We start from the raw sequence: 16,255 nt of genomic DNA, 5'->3' as shown, positions 1-16,255 counted from the left end.
AGCTTATCAGAGGCATGTTTTCTTTTTCCTCCGCAGAGGCATAGTTTGAAGGTTCCTTCTTAAGGCAGGAAAAGTTTTTCTGAAGGAATTGTGTGTAGTGTTCAATTCGTCGCCCGTGGTCTTTTAAAGGGAGCTAGAATGGAGCTTACTGAACTGTGCGCCTGTGAGGAAGAGACAGATTGTTTTTGGTTTGTAAAAGGCAAGACCAGCACAGAGTGTGCAGCTGTAAGAGAGAGAGAGAGAGAGAGAGAGAGAGAGAGAGAGAGAAATCAAGATTTGCTGGATGGATTGGCTTACAGAGAGCAAGGCAAGAAGGGGCCACTGATGAAAATGAATTGTGAAGCCTGTAGCCTAGAAAGGGTTATGGTTAAGATCTGTTAATGAAAAGAAAACTAAAAGTTAGGTAAAATATAAAAAAAAGGAAGTGTTGGGATTCTAGAGAGTTACTAGAAAGAAAAATCTGCTGAAGAAAGTATTGCCAGACATGAAAAAGAACTGCTAGATCCAGAGACCTGCTGAAAAGTGAGAGATCTCTAAGTGTTTAAGAACAGACTCACAGAGCACAGAAAAAAATTAAGAGTGGGAATGCTAAAGAGCAGAGCCCAGCCAAAGTTTGTGAAAGCATGGAAAGCCAGGGATTCAGTCTAAAAATATATGTGAGGCAGAGTCAGTGACTCAGGAGAAAATAGAACTGGATGAGCTCAGAGGCTCTGAGGGGAGCTAAGAGAGAAATCTGAGAGGGGTCTGCAGGGCCCTAAAAGACCAAGTGATCTGGCAGTCCAGAGAACGGGCACAGAGAAAAGATCACTGTTAGAGCTGCCAGAGCTGGGAGCCTGCAATCTCAGCTGGCCCAAGGAGGAGCCAGGAAGCCCAAAAGTGAGAAAGTGTGCCCATAAGAATTAAAAAAGACCACATCAGGAGAGTAGAAAGTTTGGTCCCAGGTATGACCTAAAACTGCCACCCTCCTGGGTGTGGTTAGTGTGGTGGACCTACCTATAGCAGGGTAGTCTCTGCAAAATGCCGCATAATAAATCACCCTGGGGAATGGGCAGGGGCGAATATAGGGTGCCTTAAAACCCTAGCTTCCACCACCTTGTGGGTTACCCTTAATTGGGAAAAGGCTAGGGGGAGCATACCCGGACAGAAAAACCTTTAGTAAAGGCCAAAGAAAAAGAATAGAGGAAAGTAGAAAAACGGGCTGGGAGGCACCTGTTAGAGAGAGAAAGATGTAAAGTGTTTAAAATAGAAAGGAAGGAAAAAAAAAAAAAGAGATTAACAGAGTTTAAATGCTAGAGCAGGTAGAAGGAAAGAGTAAGAATGTAATTATAAAAATAACTGCTTTAAAGCAGGAAAAAAGATACAGTTGCTTTAAAAAAAAAAAAGTTAGGTCTTGATCTCAGAGTGCCTGAGGTAATGCTGTGGTCTGTTTGGGTTAAGTACAACAACTTCTATCACTGGTCCAATAAGAAAGAGGAGTGTTGTATGTTTGTTCTGTGTGTGTATTGCAAGGGAGAAAAACTGCTAGAAATAAATATCTGCAATCTCATTGGTAGAGGGTGAGAAATTTTTTTAACCTCTCCATACTCTTCAAAAATAGTGTAAATCTTTTAGAAAGGAAAGTGTTAACAACTTAAGGCCAAAAAAAAAAAAAGGTGTTTATAAAAACTTGGTACACATCAGCACTGTAAGTGTGTATATATGAATAATATTTTACTGCAAGGAGTTTTCCTTGGCAGGTTGGTGTGTGTTTGTTTTTTTCTTTCCTTTCTCTATTTTGCAGAGGTTATAGTCTAGTAGCAAAGGTGACTAAAGAACTACGAGGCCATCAACAGCATTTTCTTCACCTAAGCCATGGTTTTACCAACACAGCAAAATTGTTTTGTCTGTCTGTTGTGTTGTTTGTCCTGTTGCATTGTTTTTGTTTATTTAATAGATTAGTTTATTTTAAATTGGCAAAAGTTTAAATGTATATAAAAATCATAAACATTATTAGTAATATTCTCCCTAAAAATTAAATCTGTCTGTGGATCCTAACCAGAACACTTCCGCCCAGTTGGACTGGAAAGTTGTTCTAATCTTTGAAACAAAAAAACAGCAATTAATATAAAAGTTTTAAGTTGTAAAGTTTACTTGTTTAGCAAAATGGCATTTAGTAAAAAAAGTAATGTGTGTGTGTTTAGTAAATAACCTGATAAAATGTTTTTTAAGGCTATAAAGGAAATCTCATTTGTATTTAGATACTGTTTATAACATCGACATAACAGAATGTGGGTAAAAACTGTATTAACCCATCATTTTATAGAAAAAGTTAATAAACCACATCAGTATTTGCATAAAGAAGTAAAGAAACTCTTTATTGATTAAAGCAAAATACAAAATGGATGGCCCATAAAGTTAGAAATAAGCGTGGATCGGTTATGTATTTATAATTGGGATAATAAAGAAACATACTTTGGATTCCAAGTAAATTGGACTAGTGTGTATCATTAACCATCTTGGTACAGTGGTATATAAAACACAATTAGAAAATTGTAACACAGAGTGTAATAATAGTAAAATAGAGTGCAATAATAGTAAAATATAACCATGTTAGTCTTGTTCTGTAAGCAACTTGAAAACTCCATTTTGTATCCTTCTGCTTGACATAAGTGAATGAACTCTGCATAGCCTTTATGTATGAGTGCGTGTAAAAGGGTGAATGGTGAGAGAATGACATAGAGACGGGAGAAGAAGATTTAACTGTTTATGTAAGCAACAAATCGCCAAATGTAAGTTACAAGCCCAAATGGCTGAAGAATCCCTTTCAAGCTCAAGGGCACAAAGGAGATAGAAGAAGAAGAAATTCTACCAGACAGGCAACAAGAACACTCCAAGGCTAAGGTAAGCTGAAGACAAAAGAAGAACAACTGCAAAAACAGAAGCTGGGTATGAAAACCCCCAAAGCACTGAAACAAAGGATGTCAATCCCTATAAAAGAACACTTTGAAAATGCCAAGTTGGGTGCGTCTCTTTCTCTACTGCTGTTTCATCACAGCACAGATGCATCTGTTCACCCTGCTCCAGCTGTTATCTTCAAATCTGCTATCTTCAAATCATCATCATCTACTCAATAAGCCCAGGTAGGCCACCCTGGGCTGATATTGAGCAACTATTGCTGGTAATTATATCTGGTGTGTGTGTGGATGAAATGGTGGTTTTGTGTATTTGTATGCCTGTGTGTAATGATATGTATGATGATTTGTGTGTGTTTGTATGAGTGGTGTGCCAGAACCTCTATGTCTAAACACATGTAATCAATAAACGTGGCACCTTGCCTTATTCCCCTTTATAAAGTCTCGGTCGTGATTTGAGCAATTGGCAATTTGTGTAACAGTACGCATACCCTTGGGGGTATGCAAAACATCTCTTGGGGGGGTAACGCAGGAGAAATTGTGTAATGGCAGACTAATGTATGCTGGTAGGGGTACAGAATGTAATGGCAGACTAATGTATGCTGGTAGGGGGACACAGGCAGCAGGTAAATCTGGAAGGGGGTGTGCAATAAGAAAAAGTTTGGGAGCCTCCCATGTGTGGCAATGGAGAGCTCCAAAGCTCTATGCACCCAGCCAAGAAAGAGCTCAGCTGATACACTGAAACGCTGCAGGAAAAAACACATTCCACTAACAAATGCTACAGGTCTGCAGGGACTCCTGACCCTCTCTTGGCTTCACCGAGGGAAGAGAAGCTTGGGAGAAGGGATGGGGTACAGAATACATAGTCTCAGCTTCTTTAAGCTTTGGACTCTCAATGTCTTCTTAATATATTCACATTTGCCTAGTCATGTCAGCCAGTGGGCTGGTGTGGTGTACTCACCCCTTCTTCCCAAAGCACAGGCCAGCTCACTTCCCAGAAAGCCACCACCAATAATGGTGATGGACTTGACTTCCCTTGAAATCTTTTCTAGAGCTCTGAAGTCCTCAATCTGTAAAGAGATTCATTTCCATTTCAGATACCTGTATGGTCAGCAACAATAGTAGAAAGCATTATTCTCCAGTTGTTCTCTCTACAGTGATTTGAAAACAACTCCCCTCACCACACACACATTTAAAAGGGAAAGTTAGTCCCTCTCTTCCTTTATATGAAACAGTCATTGGATTAACAGGAATCTACTGTTTGAATTTCCCTTTGTTTACTTTCAGCACTAAGTTACCAACTTCATCTGCAGTCTAGCTTTCCACCCTTGCACTGGTGATCCAGGGCATGACTAGATTCTTGCATCTTTCCCAACCATCCTCTCATCAAAATTCCTGTTAGGCAAGAAGTTAGGAAACTCGTCTAATGATACTCCAAACAGCCTTGCACACAACTCTAATGAAGGTATCAGCAACCTTTTAGGAGTGGCAGGTTGAAATAATGCGGCTTGGTCCAGTGGGGGTCCATCACTTGTGACTCATTCACCACCATACTGCTGGGGCCTCCAATTCTCCCTGTTGTCAAATTGTCAGTGACTCGCTTGCAACCTGCTACTGAATGCCCTGGCTATGAACTGTCTCCAATGTCTCAGTTCTGGAGGTTGGATGAAATTGCTTGGTAAGGTGAATCCAGCCCACAGGCAGTAGGCTGCTGATCCCTTCCCTCATGCGATCAAGATTTAGGTCATCCATCTCTCCTTCCCACAAATGAGCGTATAATCTCTGTCAGGCCTCCAGGAGGAGTCAAACACTGAATGCTACAAAGCAGGAGACCAGGACACAACACTGTTTCTTACCACTAGATCAGTTACTGAACTAGAACAGAAGCCCAACTTCCTACATTTATCTAAAACTAGTTTTTCAAAAAATCAATATAAACTCTGGAGGAAAAGAAAATGCAAAGCACCTAAACAAGGAAGAATGGGAGACCATCATGTTCACCCTTTCACTCACAGCCAACCCAGCAAAAAGAACAAGGAAAGGAGTGGCCATGAAAACATGGTTATTAGTTGTATATTGTTAATTTTCCACCAAACTAGAACACAAATAATGTTCCAGTTTTGGAGGATAGGTACAATGTTGCCACATAGGATCAGGCCAACTGTCTAACATCTTGTCTTGAATACTGACCAGTACCAGCTGTTGGAAAGGGAAGTTCTTTTTTATCCCAGTTAGTTAGAGTATGTCTACATTAAAGGTATTTTGTTCCCATTTTTCACTAACAGTGCCACCACATGGTTAAGTTATATTGTAGGCAAAAAATCAGGCACTTTTACCCACCCTTTTATTACACCTGGAGGTTTTAGTTCATGTGTCTATCATATCGTTTTTCTTAATGCCTTCTATATACTAGACAGTCCAAATCTAACTCTGCTTGCAGAAGTCTCTCCATGGCTGTGATCATCTCCACTGCCTTTCTCTCGACCTTTTCCTTCTCTGCCACGTCCAACAAGCTGGGGTGGGACAGTATTCACTGTATGGGGAATAGGGGTGTCTGTCAGTTTAGAGAATTGCATCACAACAGTTCTAGTTTTTATGGGGTATCAAACTACAGTCAATGTCTGCTCTGTAAAACTGAAGCATTAACGATTCTTGTAAACTGCTGCTAATGGTTGGGAAAGAACTAAACTTGGGAGGAGAAATGGACTCCGCAAGCAGTCAATCATGCCTTCATCCCCCTGCTTTAACTCTCCATTATCTCTGCACTTCATATTTAGTTACTATTGAAAGAAATTTCTGAGAGTCTGCAGCTATTGACAACAAGTAGTTTATCCTAAAAATCAAACACACAGAAACAAAAACTTCCTAGGTTCCTCAGTGTAAGTTATCTACAACAGAAATGACAAATACTTGAGAAGCAGGAAAAATTATCCTACAGGAGCTCTGGGCTGCCATAACCAGACTGTTTCCAGGGCTGAGCTCATTTGTGTACTCTATGCTGCACTGCAGTTTGCAGCATCAATACAGCCCATCTTATGGTCTGTAAACTGAAACCAATGCAATTCATCACCCACTTCAAAACATGCTGTAAAGCTTACTTTCTTAGCACTTGCAAAGTGCTTGGGATATGCAGGAATCCCTTAAAAAAAAAAACGGGGAAGGTGTACTTACTTCCTATTAAAACCCCACATCCTGAGGCGGCTTTTGCTTACAGAAAGATCCTGCAATGCTTTCTAATGCCTTAGGGGTTTGGGTTGTAGCCGTGTTGGTCTAAGGACATAGGCAGACAAGGTTCCTTGGGTGAATTTGATATCTTTTATTAGACCAACCCAAATGGTTGGAGAACAGTTATTAAGCAAGCTTTCGGGTTCAAATGCCTCAAATGTCTCTTCTAATGCCTTAGGTTGTTGGCTTGCCCAAGGAAAGCAAGGGGGAAAGCAAGGCTGGCATGAGTAACTGCTGTGTTATTGGAGGAGGCCAGTTCCTGCCAGACAAGAGCTGTTAGAAATCTTAGACACTGAAATGGCACACTCAAGGTAACAAACACCAAGGTGACAAACTTCTATGAGAACACATAAGGGAAAATGACCCTTTAGATTACCTTCCGGAATAGCGTCACCCTTTTCTGCACATCTTTTCCTGCCCTCTCGATTGCAAGAAGATTCCTTGGGGAACCACCTGAGAACAGAAAAGTCAGAGGCTGGTAACATAACCCATAAGCCAGAGTACTAGTTCTTTGGCCAACTCAGCACCTGTTCAGAATTCAGACCTGGGCTCTCTCCACTACAGAACTCCACCTCTTCTACTCCAGAGTTGCACATCACCAGCAGGTACCTCAAGTGGGAAGGTGAACAGCTACTCAGATACAGTCAGTTATAAGTATCTAGGATAGGGATGGGGAATGTCTGGCCTGTGGGCCAGATGCGGTTGGCTGGGGACTCCATTTCCCAGCCGCCACTGCCCACATGGCTTGTGCCGGTCTCCATGGAGACCCCAGCCTCAGCCACGTAGGCAGCATGTGGGGCAGAACAGTGCAGGGGGCTGCTCTGGAGCTGCTGGGATCTTGCAGCAGGGACAGCTTACTCCGGAGCTAGGGCAGAGCCGCAATCTGTAGCCTGCACGCTCCAGGACGGGGCGTGCACGCAGGGGATCCTGGCTCTGCCCCGGCTCCTTGTAGCAGTGACAGGCCCAGAGGTTCCCCATCCCTGATCTAGAGTCTGCTCAGATCAAATCAATATTGTCAAATGGGGAAAGGACAATTGCAGACATACTATAGAACAAATAAGAACATAACTGCAGTGTCAAACGTCTGGCTCAGAGGACAAATCCAATAAGGTTTGTGTCTTTGAGAAACCTGCAGGATGTTCACAATGTAAAAATCCTAAACTTTAAGACAGTGGTGGCCAATATTTTTGCCACAAGTTAGCCCTACACCCTCTACATGTGCTACTTTGATCCCCTTCCCTTGCCTGAACTGCTGCTGTACTTCCTGCCCCTTCCCCAATCTGCCACATGCCCCACACAGACGGTCTGTCTGTGCCACTTGTGGCACCCATGTAAGTAGACTGGTCACCTCTGCTTTAAGAGATCCCGAATGTCTGTCACTCGTGTCTGTGAAGAAACTTTTCTAATGTAACCCAAGCGTAACTGATAGAGGGATGCCTGTCCAAGTCTTCAGAGCAAGAAGCAGTGACTGGCAGGCAAACTCCTCTGACATTAATCTTTTTGGGCTGCTAACTGTCCATCTCAGCACCAATTTCCACTGCCAGTCACACTACCAGTTAAAATGTGAATGGAAGTTGAAGTCAGTAGTTGTTTCACAAAGGAAACTGATGGGAGAGGAAAAAAACAGGGAAGAGAATGAAAGAAGAAAGAAATACAGCTAATTTCCCTTCAAGGGTAACAAATAAGGTAACAAGATATTCAATAAACAACAAACAAGTTAAAAATACCTAAAAATACCAAAATTATCCATGTTCTTTGTGCAAACATCTCAGTGACAGCAGTTGGTGTCCAGCTATGGACTGCAGGCATCATGGTTTAGCATTACACCTTGAACTACTGAACAGAGTTAAAAATGGAAATCAGCCAATCCAGCTACAAATGTGGTAGCAGACTAAGAACCACAACATACAGCAGCACTCTGACCCAGAGAGGAGCTCAATTGCTTTTCTTGCCCCTAAAACAGGCAGGACCTGGAGAGCTACAGCCAGGCTGACAGGGTTCAATTTAGACTTAAAATGAGAACATTTTGCCAGTTCATCTCCCTAGGGATTTTTCTACTTAGTTTGCTAAGCATGTCTCCCATCTCTGCTACTCCATGGCAGAGCCAGGGATGAACAACATCCCAGAGATTTTCATGTAACAGACCCAGACAGAACTCCCATCCAGCACCCTTTTGCCTATGAAAACATCCTTCTCAAGGCTGCAGTCAAGTCCCCTTCAGCAGAAGAGCTCTGGTGTTGCTCTTCCAGAGAATGAAGAACCTACTTGTCAGGTGTGATGCAGTGCTGGAGCTCAAGAATCAATGCAGCACAGAGAGAGACACTAGGAAAACATACCTGTGGCAATTAAACATTTATCATAGGATATCTGGGTGCCATCATCAAGTTTCACTGTGTTGCCTCTGACATCCATGTGAACCACCTGCAAGACGCAATGAACATGAACACTGAATTTTGCTTATTATTTAGGCAGCCTCATTAGTTAGCATAGACTTTCCAAGTAGAGAAGCCATCTTAAAGGATACCTTCAAGAAGGACTAAGTCTTGCTGTAGAATCTCCTCTTTGGAAGAAAAAGAAGGGGCTCAGAATTAACAAAAGGCCTTAACTTGGTAGCTGGTGTAGAACCAAATTGATCCTTTCCAGTCTTTAAACCTCAGAGAATGCAGGTCAGGAACCTGTTTTAAATCTACAGCAGGGAAACTGCAGGCCAGGTTCAGCCCCATGGGGTAGGAGGGAAAATGTCCTATATCCTAGGAAGGAGCCAGGCTCGTTATTTACAGGAGCTGCAAGATGTGTAAAAGGAAAACAACAGGGGGAAGCTAGGACAGCAGTACTCCCATGTCAAGCCTGGACAAAGAAAAATATTCCCACCACTTGATCAGGGAAAGCCATAGGTGGCAGCCTTAATAAAGAACTTCAGGAAGAGCAATTTCCCTCCATTTACTTCCACATTTTGTCAAAAAATTACAACTGTTATTTCAAGCACATTAAGAAAACCTATTAAATTTCTGGTGAGGTCTAATTTCACCTTGAATTGATGCACTTGGATAAACCAACCAGGCAAGTAAGCAAGCCGGTGCATCTCAGATGAACAGGGAAACTTGAAAGCAAAGTGTAGAACAATGCCCCTAAAACTTGCAAGAGAAGCATATCACAAGCCTTGCTGCAAACTCTTCTATACTTCCCTGCTGCCAGCTATGTGCTTGCTAAAAATCACAATCCTATGCGTTGAATAAACTGCTGCATATATATTGAATTCCCTCCCTGAATATACTTCTCAGCTTCCATCTTGCCATACCATTCACATTCCTCCTCCATCTCTAGCCCCTCCATAGTCTTGCCCCATACCCACAACTCCGTTTTCACTCCTCCCTATGTTCCTGTATTTCTTACCTACTCCTTTGGACTTCTTTCCCCACTTTTAACCTTCATTCACATTGTCCCTATGGTTTCAGACAGCTTCTCCTTTTTTGACCATGAAAGGCTCTATCAAACTCTCTTCTCCAATTCCTTCTGCTTTCTCTTCCAACCATCCTAACACAGTTACTGCTTTTACCTAATCTGGTCTCAGGCTGTAGGCTCTGCTGATTTTACTGTGTAAAAAACTGCAAACGTTTATGATGCTTTAATAATAATACTGTATACCAACCTTCTTGCCAGTGAGGATGGCTACTCCACCATTCTCTATATAAGGCAAATCACGAGCAGGGACGTAGAAAGAAGGAGGCTGGAAATATATACTGTAAAGAAAGAAATGCTTCACTGTATAAAGTATTTCCATTTTCCAAGCATTATCAATTACTGAATGACTTGGATGGCACCCAGCCACTAAAATTCATAACAGTAGTTTACAAAAGAAAAAAAGACAGCCTCTGACAAGCTGATAACATTTTCATTGCAATTCCAGGAAAGTCTTGTGTTTTTTTTTTTTTCTTACCAATCTTGTGTCCATATCCTGTTCAAACCAAGATTTCTACTAAAGCAATGTGTTGCGGTAGCAGGCACCATATAGGTTAAGTCAAAATTCCCTATGGTTTCATAGTTGGTAGGGTCGGAGGGGCCCGGAGCAGCTCATCAAGTCCGCCCCCCTGCCATGGACAGGAACGAGTGCTGGGATCAAATGACCCCAGCTAGGTGTCTATCTAGCCTCCTTTTGAAGACCCCCCAGGGTAGAAGTGAGCACCACTTCCCTTAGAAGTTGGTTCCAGATCCTAGCCGCCCTGACTGTGAAGTAGTGCCTCCTGATATCTAGCCTGATATACTCTCTGTCAACTTATGGCTGTTATTCCTTGTTACTCAGGGGAACAGGGACTCTCCCACTGCCTGCTGGTCCCCCTTGGCCAGTTTATAGACAGCCACCAGATCCCCTCTCAACCTTCTCTTGTGGAGGCTGAACAGGTTCAGGTCCCGTAGCCTCCCCTCATAGGGCCTGCCTTGTTGCCCCCTGATCACGCGAGTGGCTCTCCTCTGGACCCTCTCCATGTTGTCCACATCCCGCCTGAAGTGCGGCGCTCAGAACTGGACGCAGTACTCCAAATGCGGCCTAATCAATGTCATATAGAGGGAAAGGATCACTTCCTTGGAACTGCTCATGATGCATCTGTGGATGCATGACAAGGTGCGGTTAGCCTTCCTGACCGTGTCCTCACATTGGCAGCCTGCGTTCATCTTGGAATCAATAATGACTCCAAGATCCTTTTCTGCCTCTGTGCTGACAAGAAGGGAGTTCCCCAGCCTGTAGGTATGCTGCTGGTTCTTCCTCCCCAGGTGCAGTACCTCGCACTTGTCAGTGTTGAAACCCATCCTGTTCTCACCCGCTCACCCCTGTAACCTGTCCAGATCTAATTGCAGCCTGTCCCTCTCCTCTAGTGTGCCCACCTCTCCCCACATCTTAGTGTCAACTGCAAATTTGAACAGGGTGCTTTTCACCCCCTTGTCCAAGTCACTGATGAAGAGGTTGAACAGTGCGGGCCCAAGGACCGAGCCCTGGGAAACCCCACTGCCCACATCCCTTTAGGCCGAAAATGACGTGTCCACCATCACCCTCTGGGTGTGGCCCTCCAACCAATTAGCGACCCATCTGGCTGTTCAGCTATGAATCATGGGTTTACATCATGATCTGTATCACAAGCTCTTTTCTGGAGATTACATGGGATTTGGACTAATGGTTGTATATTTTCACTAAAGACGCAGTAAGACAGTGTGCAAGTAGCCTCATGCAAGAGGCTACTTCACTATACTAAATCACCAGCTTTGCAATCTCTCAGTTTTTCAAGCCAGTATTTCAGGGCAGGCATCTAGCTGCTCACACAGTGTAAGAGTGCCTTCTACAGCTGTTACCTTCACTGCAAAGCTATTTCCCAGAATGCAACAGTCCACCTCCATTTAAGCAGTCTAATTTCAATGCCAGTGGACGTACGTAATTTCCATGGGTTGTCCTTCCATGATGAAGGCAACGGCCTAATCTGCTGTGCTGTATACCCAATAAGTGCAGTAGTCCACAGACACCTAGGCATGTTGTCAGTGATTCCCAAGAAAGCTGCTTGATCATCATGGGTGATGTTAAGTAATTAACTCGATTCCTATTTGCACACAGATAATGCATACCTTCTCTCTTTGCCATTCCACTGCTTGAATTGAAGAGTTTCTGTGACATTTGGATCTTCTGAAAACCATAATTCTTTGGAAAGAGGGGGACGCATATAGGGTAGCTCAGGATCTTCAGACACAATCAGCACCTTTAGGATGGGAAACCATTAACAAACTCAAGTGCATGAATGTGTGCCCAGCATCAGAATAAAAGCATGCTGACTTTGAAGCATGTCTGTCTCAGACGTGTACTGTTTTTGCAGACATGCACATCCCTTACCCTTGCCCCAGGATCACGAGCCCGAATGGATCGAGCAGCAGCAAAAGCAGCAGTGCCTCCACCAATTAGCAAAAAAGGAGTATGAGATGGAACCTCAGGATGAGTACTTTCTGGAGCTGCAAGCAATAGAACAGATAACCTATTGTGAATATCCAACACAAGTTCCCCAGAAACAACACTGCCTGCCCCTGAACAGCAGAGAGAACCAATGTACACTTGAAGCAATCATGAGTTACTTCTGCCTTTCAGACGCAGATGACTCCCTCTGGCAGGCTACCTTCCCTTAGGGTCTGCAATACTCAACCAGGGTGCTGAGGCAAGCTTGGGGTGCCCAGAGACCTTTGAAGGTTAACTGCCAAGTACATGGATATAAGCATATAGGCACAGGCTCAGGCTCGTCCCTGCCTAGCGGTGTGTCCCCCCCTGCCCCCGGAGGTAAGCACTATAATAAAGAAATTAGTTTTTTAAATGGGGGCAGTTCCATTCACAAAAGTTATGGAGGGGTGCCTTGAGTCTAAAACAGCTGAAAACCACTGCCTTTTTATTCACTAGAAGACTAATCTTTCCCATAACTATGGGGAACCTACAACAACAATGGGTGTGGATGCACAGGGCATCAGAGAAGTAACTACAGGAAAATTAAGTTTCACTTCTCCAGACCTAGCTCTCTCTACATGGATCAGGTCTCAGCTGCTGAGTTAATGACCAAATCAAGATTGTTACCGTTTCCACTCTAGGTAGGCTACAGAGTCAACTCGAGGTGATCCTTCCCTTCTATGCGGCACTGGTTAGGCCACAGTTGGAGTACTGCGTCCAGTTCTGGGCGCCACACTTCAAAAGGGATGTGGCTAGCACTGAGAGGGTCCAGAGGAGGACCACTCGAATTGTCAGGGGGCAGCAGGCCAGGCTCTACAAAGATAGACTAACGGGCCTGAATCTATTCAGCCTCCACAAGAGAAGACAGAGGGGATCTGGTGGTCATCTATAAACTCACCGGGGGGGACCAGCGGAAAATAGGTGAGGCTCTGTTCCCCCAGGCACCACCTGGGATAACAAGGAATAATGGCCACAAACTGATTGAGAGCAGGTGCAGGCTTGATATCAGGAGGCATTACTTTACAGTTAGGGCTGCCAGGCTCTGGAATGGGCTCCCAAGGGAGGTGGTGCTCTCCCCTACCTTGGGGGTCTTCAAGAGGAGGTTGGATAGATATATGGCTTGGGGGATTATGATCCCAGCACTCGTTCCTGCCCAGGGCAAGGGGTTGAACTTGATGATCAGTTCAGGTCCCTTCCAACCCTAGAAACTATGAAACTAAGGCAGCACAGAACTCCTGACAAAAAGAGCCCAGTAAGTAAGATTCCATTGCCAACCTTGTGTTCATTCATATTTGTGCTCAACTGGCACCCCCCCCCATGTTTAAAAGGAAGAATGTGTTTAAATAATTCATACAGCTGGGTGCAATACCTGCAACACATGCAACCATCCACAAAATTTATTTCTGGCATTCAACAGGCAACTATGAAAGCTACATGCAGGTCTGAGAATCTGCGCATAATACATGATGGTAATTTATTCCCACCAAAGAAAGCACTAGTTTCAATACCCAGTCTTTTAGTTCCACAGACAAAAGTAGATGTTAAACGATGAGCAGGTGAAGTACTGCAATATCTGTATAAGTCACACAGCTAACAGATTTCTCAAACATGAGAAAGAAGAGTTTTCCTGATCACCAAATGGCCCTGGTAAACTTCTACTACTACAAACGGAGACAGCAGAAATTTTTGGAAAACACAAAATTGCAAGCATCTCTTTCAGTTAAATCCCTATCTATATCTTAATACTATCACCAAAGTCACAATTAAGGCCGGAATTAAAACTTAATCCAGCCATTTAGTGAACAGCATACAAGGAATATAAAATAAAAGATTCAACAGGGAAAAATCTTTTCCTCGTAGTCCTAGGTGACCAGCTTAAAAGTCACCACACCATTCTTCACACACACACACACACACACACACACACACACACACACACACACACACACACACTATAGTAAATTAAAATTACCAGGGCAAACACTTCTGCTCACTCATGGGGTCTCACTCACCTGCTGGACTCTGGGAGGCAGCACCCCCTTCTGAAAGAGAGAACATACTATTTTACTTGAGCAAGGCGCAATATAACAAGACTGCATTTAGGAACCTAGTTCAGTGTTGACCTCTGACAATGTTAGAATCAGCAGTCTGCCTTCAATGAAGGGGACAGAGACTCTGATGATTAATTAGGCTGCTGCTTCAACATTTAACTTATAGCTTTCCACCCCACTCCCCGCGCTCTGGGATTAGGTATGCTTTCTTAGCAAGTATGTTACTGGTCTCAATAGTAAGGTAACTGGGTGAAATCCTTTTGTGCATTACACAGGAAATGTGATTAGATTCGACAATTGTCACTTATCATAAAAAAAAAAAATCAATTCTCCTCTAGAATCGGTGTTTTAATATTTTCCTTCTGGTAGCTTTATAAGAGTGTTCCTGTTATGAACCTACTATCCCTGCCCAGAACTCAAAGTCCCACTGAGCAAATCTCCAAAAGCTTGGGCCCAGTAGAAATCCATGGACCACATTCTGAAAAGTGATACTCTAATGATGATGCAGGGGTACCCTCTTGTCTAGAATCTAAGCTGCAATTTCAGCAGCAGTTTGAGACTCACTTCCCAGCATAAAAGTTAAATGAGGAAATGCAAGCGAGTTAAAAGTGGCTCTTACACCAAAAGGCGCTGCTGAAAAAAACCCACACTTGACCCTGCAGGTGATGGAACGAAAGTCTACAAATCCGAGAACTCTGAATTATGATTAATGGATTTAATGAAGAGTCCAGCAAAGGGTGACAAAAATGGTGACGGGGCTGGGAGACATGACTTATGAGGAAAGACTGGGGGAACTGGGCTTATTTAGTCTAGAGAAGAGGAGACTTAATAGCAGTCTTCAACTACCTGAAGGGGGGTTTGAAGGAGGATGGAGCTAGGCTATTCTCAGTGGTGGCAGATGACAGAACAAAAAGCAATGGTCTCAAGTTGCAGCAAGGGAATTTAAGGTTAGATATCAGGAAGAATTTTCTCACTAGGAGGGTAGTAAAACACTGGAAAAGGTTACCCAGAGAGGTGGTGGAAACTCCATCCTTGGGGGTTTTCAAAACCTGGCTAGACAAAGTCTTGGCTGGGATGATCTAGTTGGGGCTGGTCCTGCTTTGAGCAAGGGGTTGGACTAGATGACCTCTTGAGGTCCCTTCCAACCCTAACTTCCTAGGATTCTATGATTTTTTTTCAACAGATCTATCAAACAAACACCCGTGAAGATGAATTATGCAACTTTCTTGCTCCTTCCTCTTACTCTTTTACAAACAGACATTTAGACAGCTAGTACCACCTTGCATTCTTGAATGAACAAGGTTCAATGCATCAAACGGCTTGCATCAATAGGTCTATTATTAATTTATGATTTTGAGTGTTTTGGCCAGTCTAGTTTTTTTAGGTGTCTCAAGTAGACAGTTTAAAGAAAACCCTTCCTCTGAATAGAGTCTTAAAACGTGAGTGCAGTTGAGAGGTACAGTAGTTTGCTACCCACCAGAACGGAGCTTTTCTTCTTGTTCAGAGTGCATAGCTATTTTTGCAATGCGGTCATTGTACCGCTCCTTGCTTTCTTTCAGTGTCGTGTACACCTGGAGAGAGACAGAGATGCCACACTTGATCTGAGCCTTCAAGAGGCCGAGAAGCGATATGTCACAGCATCAATACAGTATTCTTCTTCAACTCCTGACATGCTGCTCACTCAAAAAGAAGAAAAAAAAGACCCTATTTTCCTTCAAATGAAACAAAAATGTAGTCTGCTGTTAAAAGAGGATGTGCATACATGCATGGAGATAAAGCTACAGAAGGGATATATTCTCAGATCTGACCCCTCCACCACTCTATTCATGCAGTGAAGCATCTCAGTTATGTGACTGCTTTCTATGATTAGCTTTTCTGCAGCTGTGAATTGGGCTGGATAGCTGTTTGAAGATGGTCTTGTTGCCACAAGGGCACCATGGATAACACAAACAACTTCTAGGCTCTTTACACAGTATGCCATGACAAGATAAATGGTTGGGACTGCAAGCAAATTATTCTGAAGGAGGGGTGAGAAGCAACTAGATGGAACGTATGTAATGCTGCAGCACGGGTCAAAAGAATAAAAGAAAAAATAGCTGAGAATTCCAAAACAACCGGGGGGG

General features: G+C 43.3%; 1 protein-coding gene across 2 annotated transcripts in view; it reads right to left on the bottom strand.

Moving 5' to 3' along the window:
- The window catches only part of AIFM1 (apoptosis inducing factor mitochondria associated 1), a 47,671-nt gene that overhangs the window by 23,796 nt on the left and 7,620 nt on the right, over window positions 1–16,255 (bottom strand). For both annotated transcript variants that reach the window (XM_025208758.1, XM_025208760.1), the window contains exons 3-10: window positions 15,610–15,703; window positions 14,094–14,123; window positions 11,986–12,101; window positions 11,724–11,854; window positions 9,766–9,856; window positions 8,453–8,537; window positions 6,493–6,569; window positions 3,853–3,961 (exon numbers count right to left, since the gene is read on the bottom strand). In XM_025208758.1, coding sequence (XP_025064543.1) covers window positions 3,853–3,961; window positions 6,493–6,569; window positions 8,453–8,537; window positions 9,766–9,856; window positions 11,724–11,854; window positions 11,986–12,101; window positions 14,094–14,123; window positions 15,610–15,703 — 733 coding nt within the window. The remainder of the gene's footprint in view (window positions 1–3,852; window positions 3,962–6,492; window positions 6,570–8,452; window positions 8,538–9,765; window positions 9,857–11,723; window positions 11,855–11,985; window positions 12,102–14,093; window positions 14,124–15,609; window positions 15,704–16,255) is intronic.

Source organism: Alligator sinensis, unplaced genomic scaffold, assembly GCF_000455745.1.
Source record: "Alligator sinensis unplaced genomic scaffold, ASM45574v1 scaffold879_1, whole genome shotgun sequence".
In the NCBI taxonomy this organism is placed as follows: Eukaryota; Metazoa; Chordata; order Crocodylia; family Alligatoridae; genus Alligator; species Alligator sinensis.
Note: the sequence above shows the minus strand (reverse complement) of the source record. Positions and strands in the feature narration are given on the sequence as shown.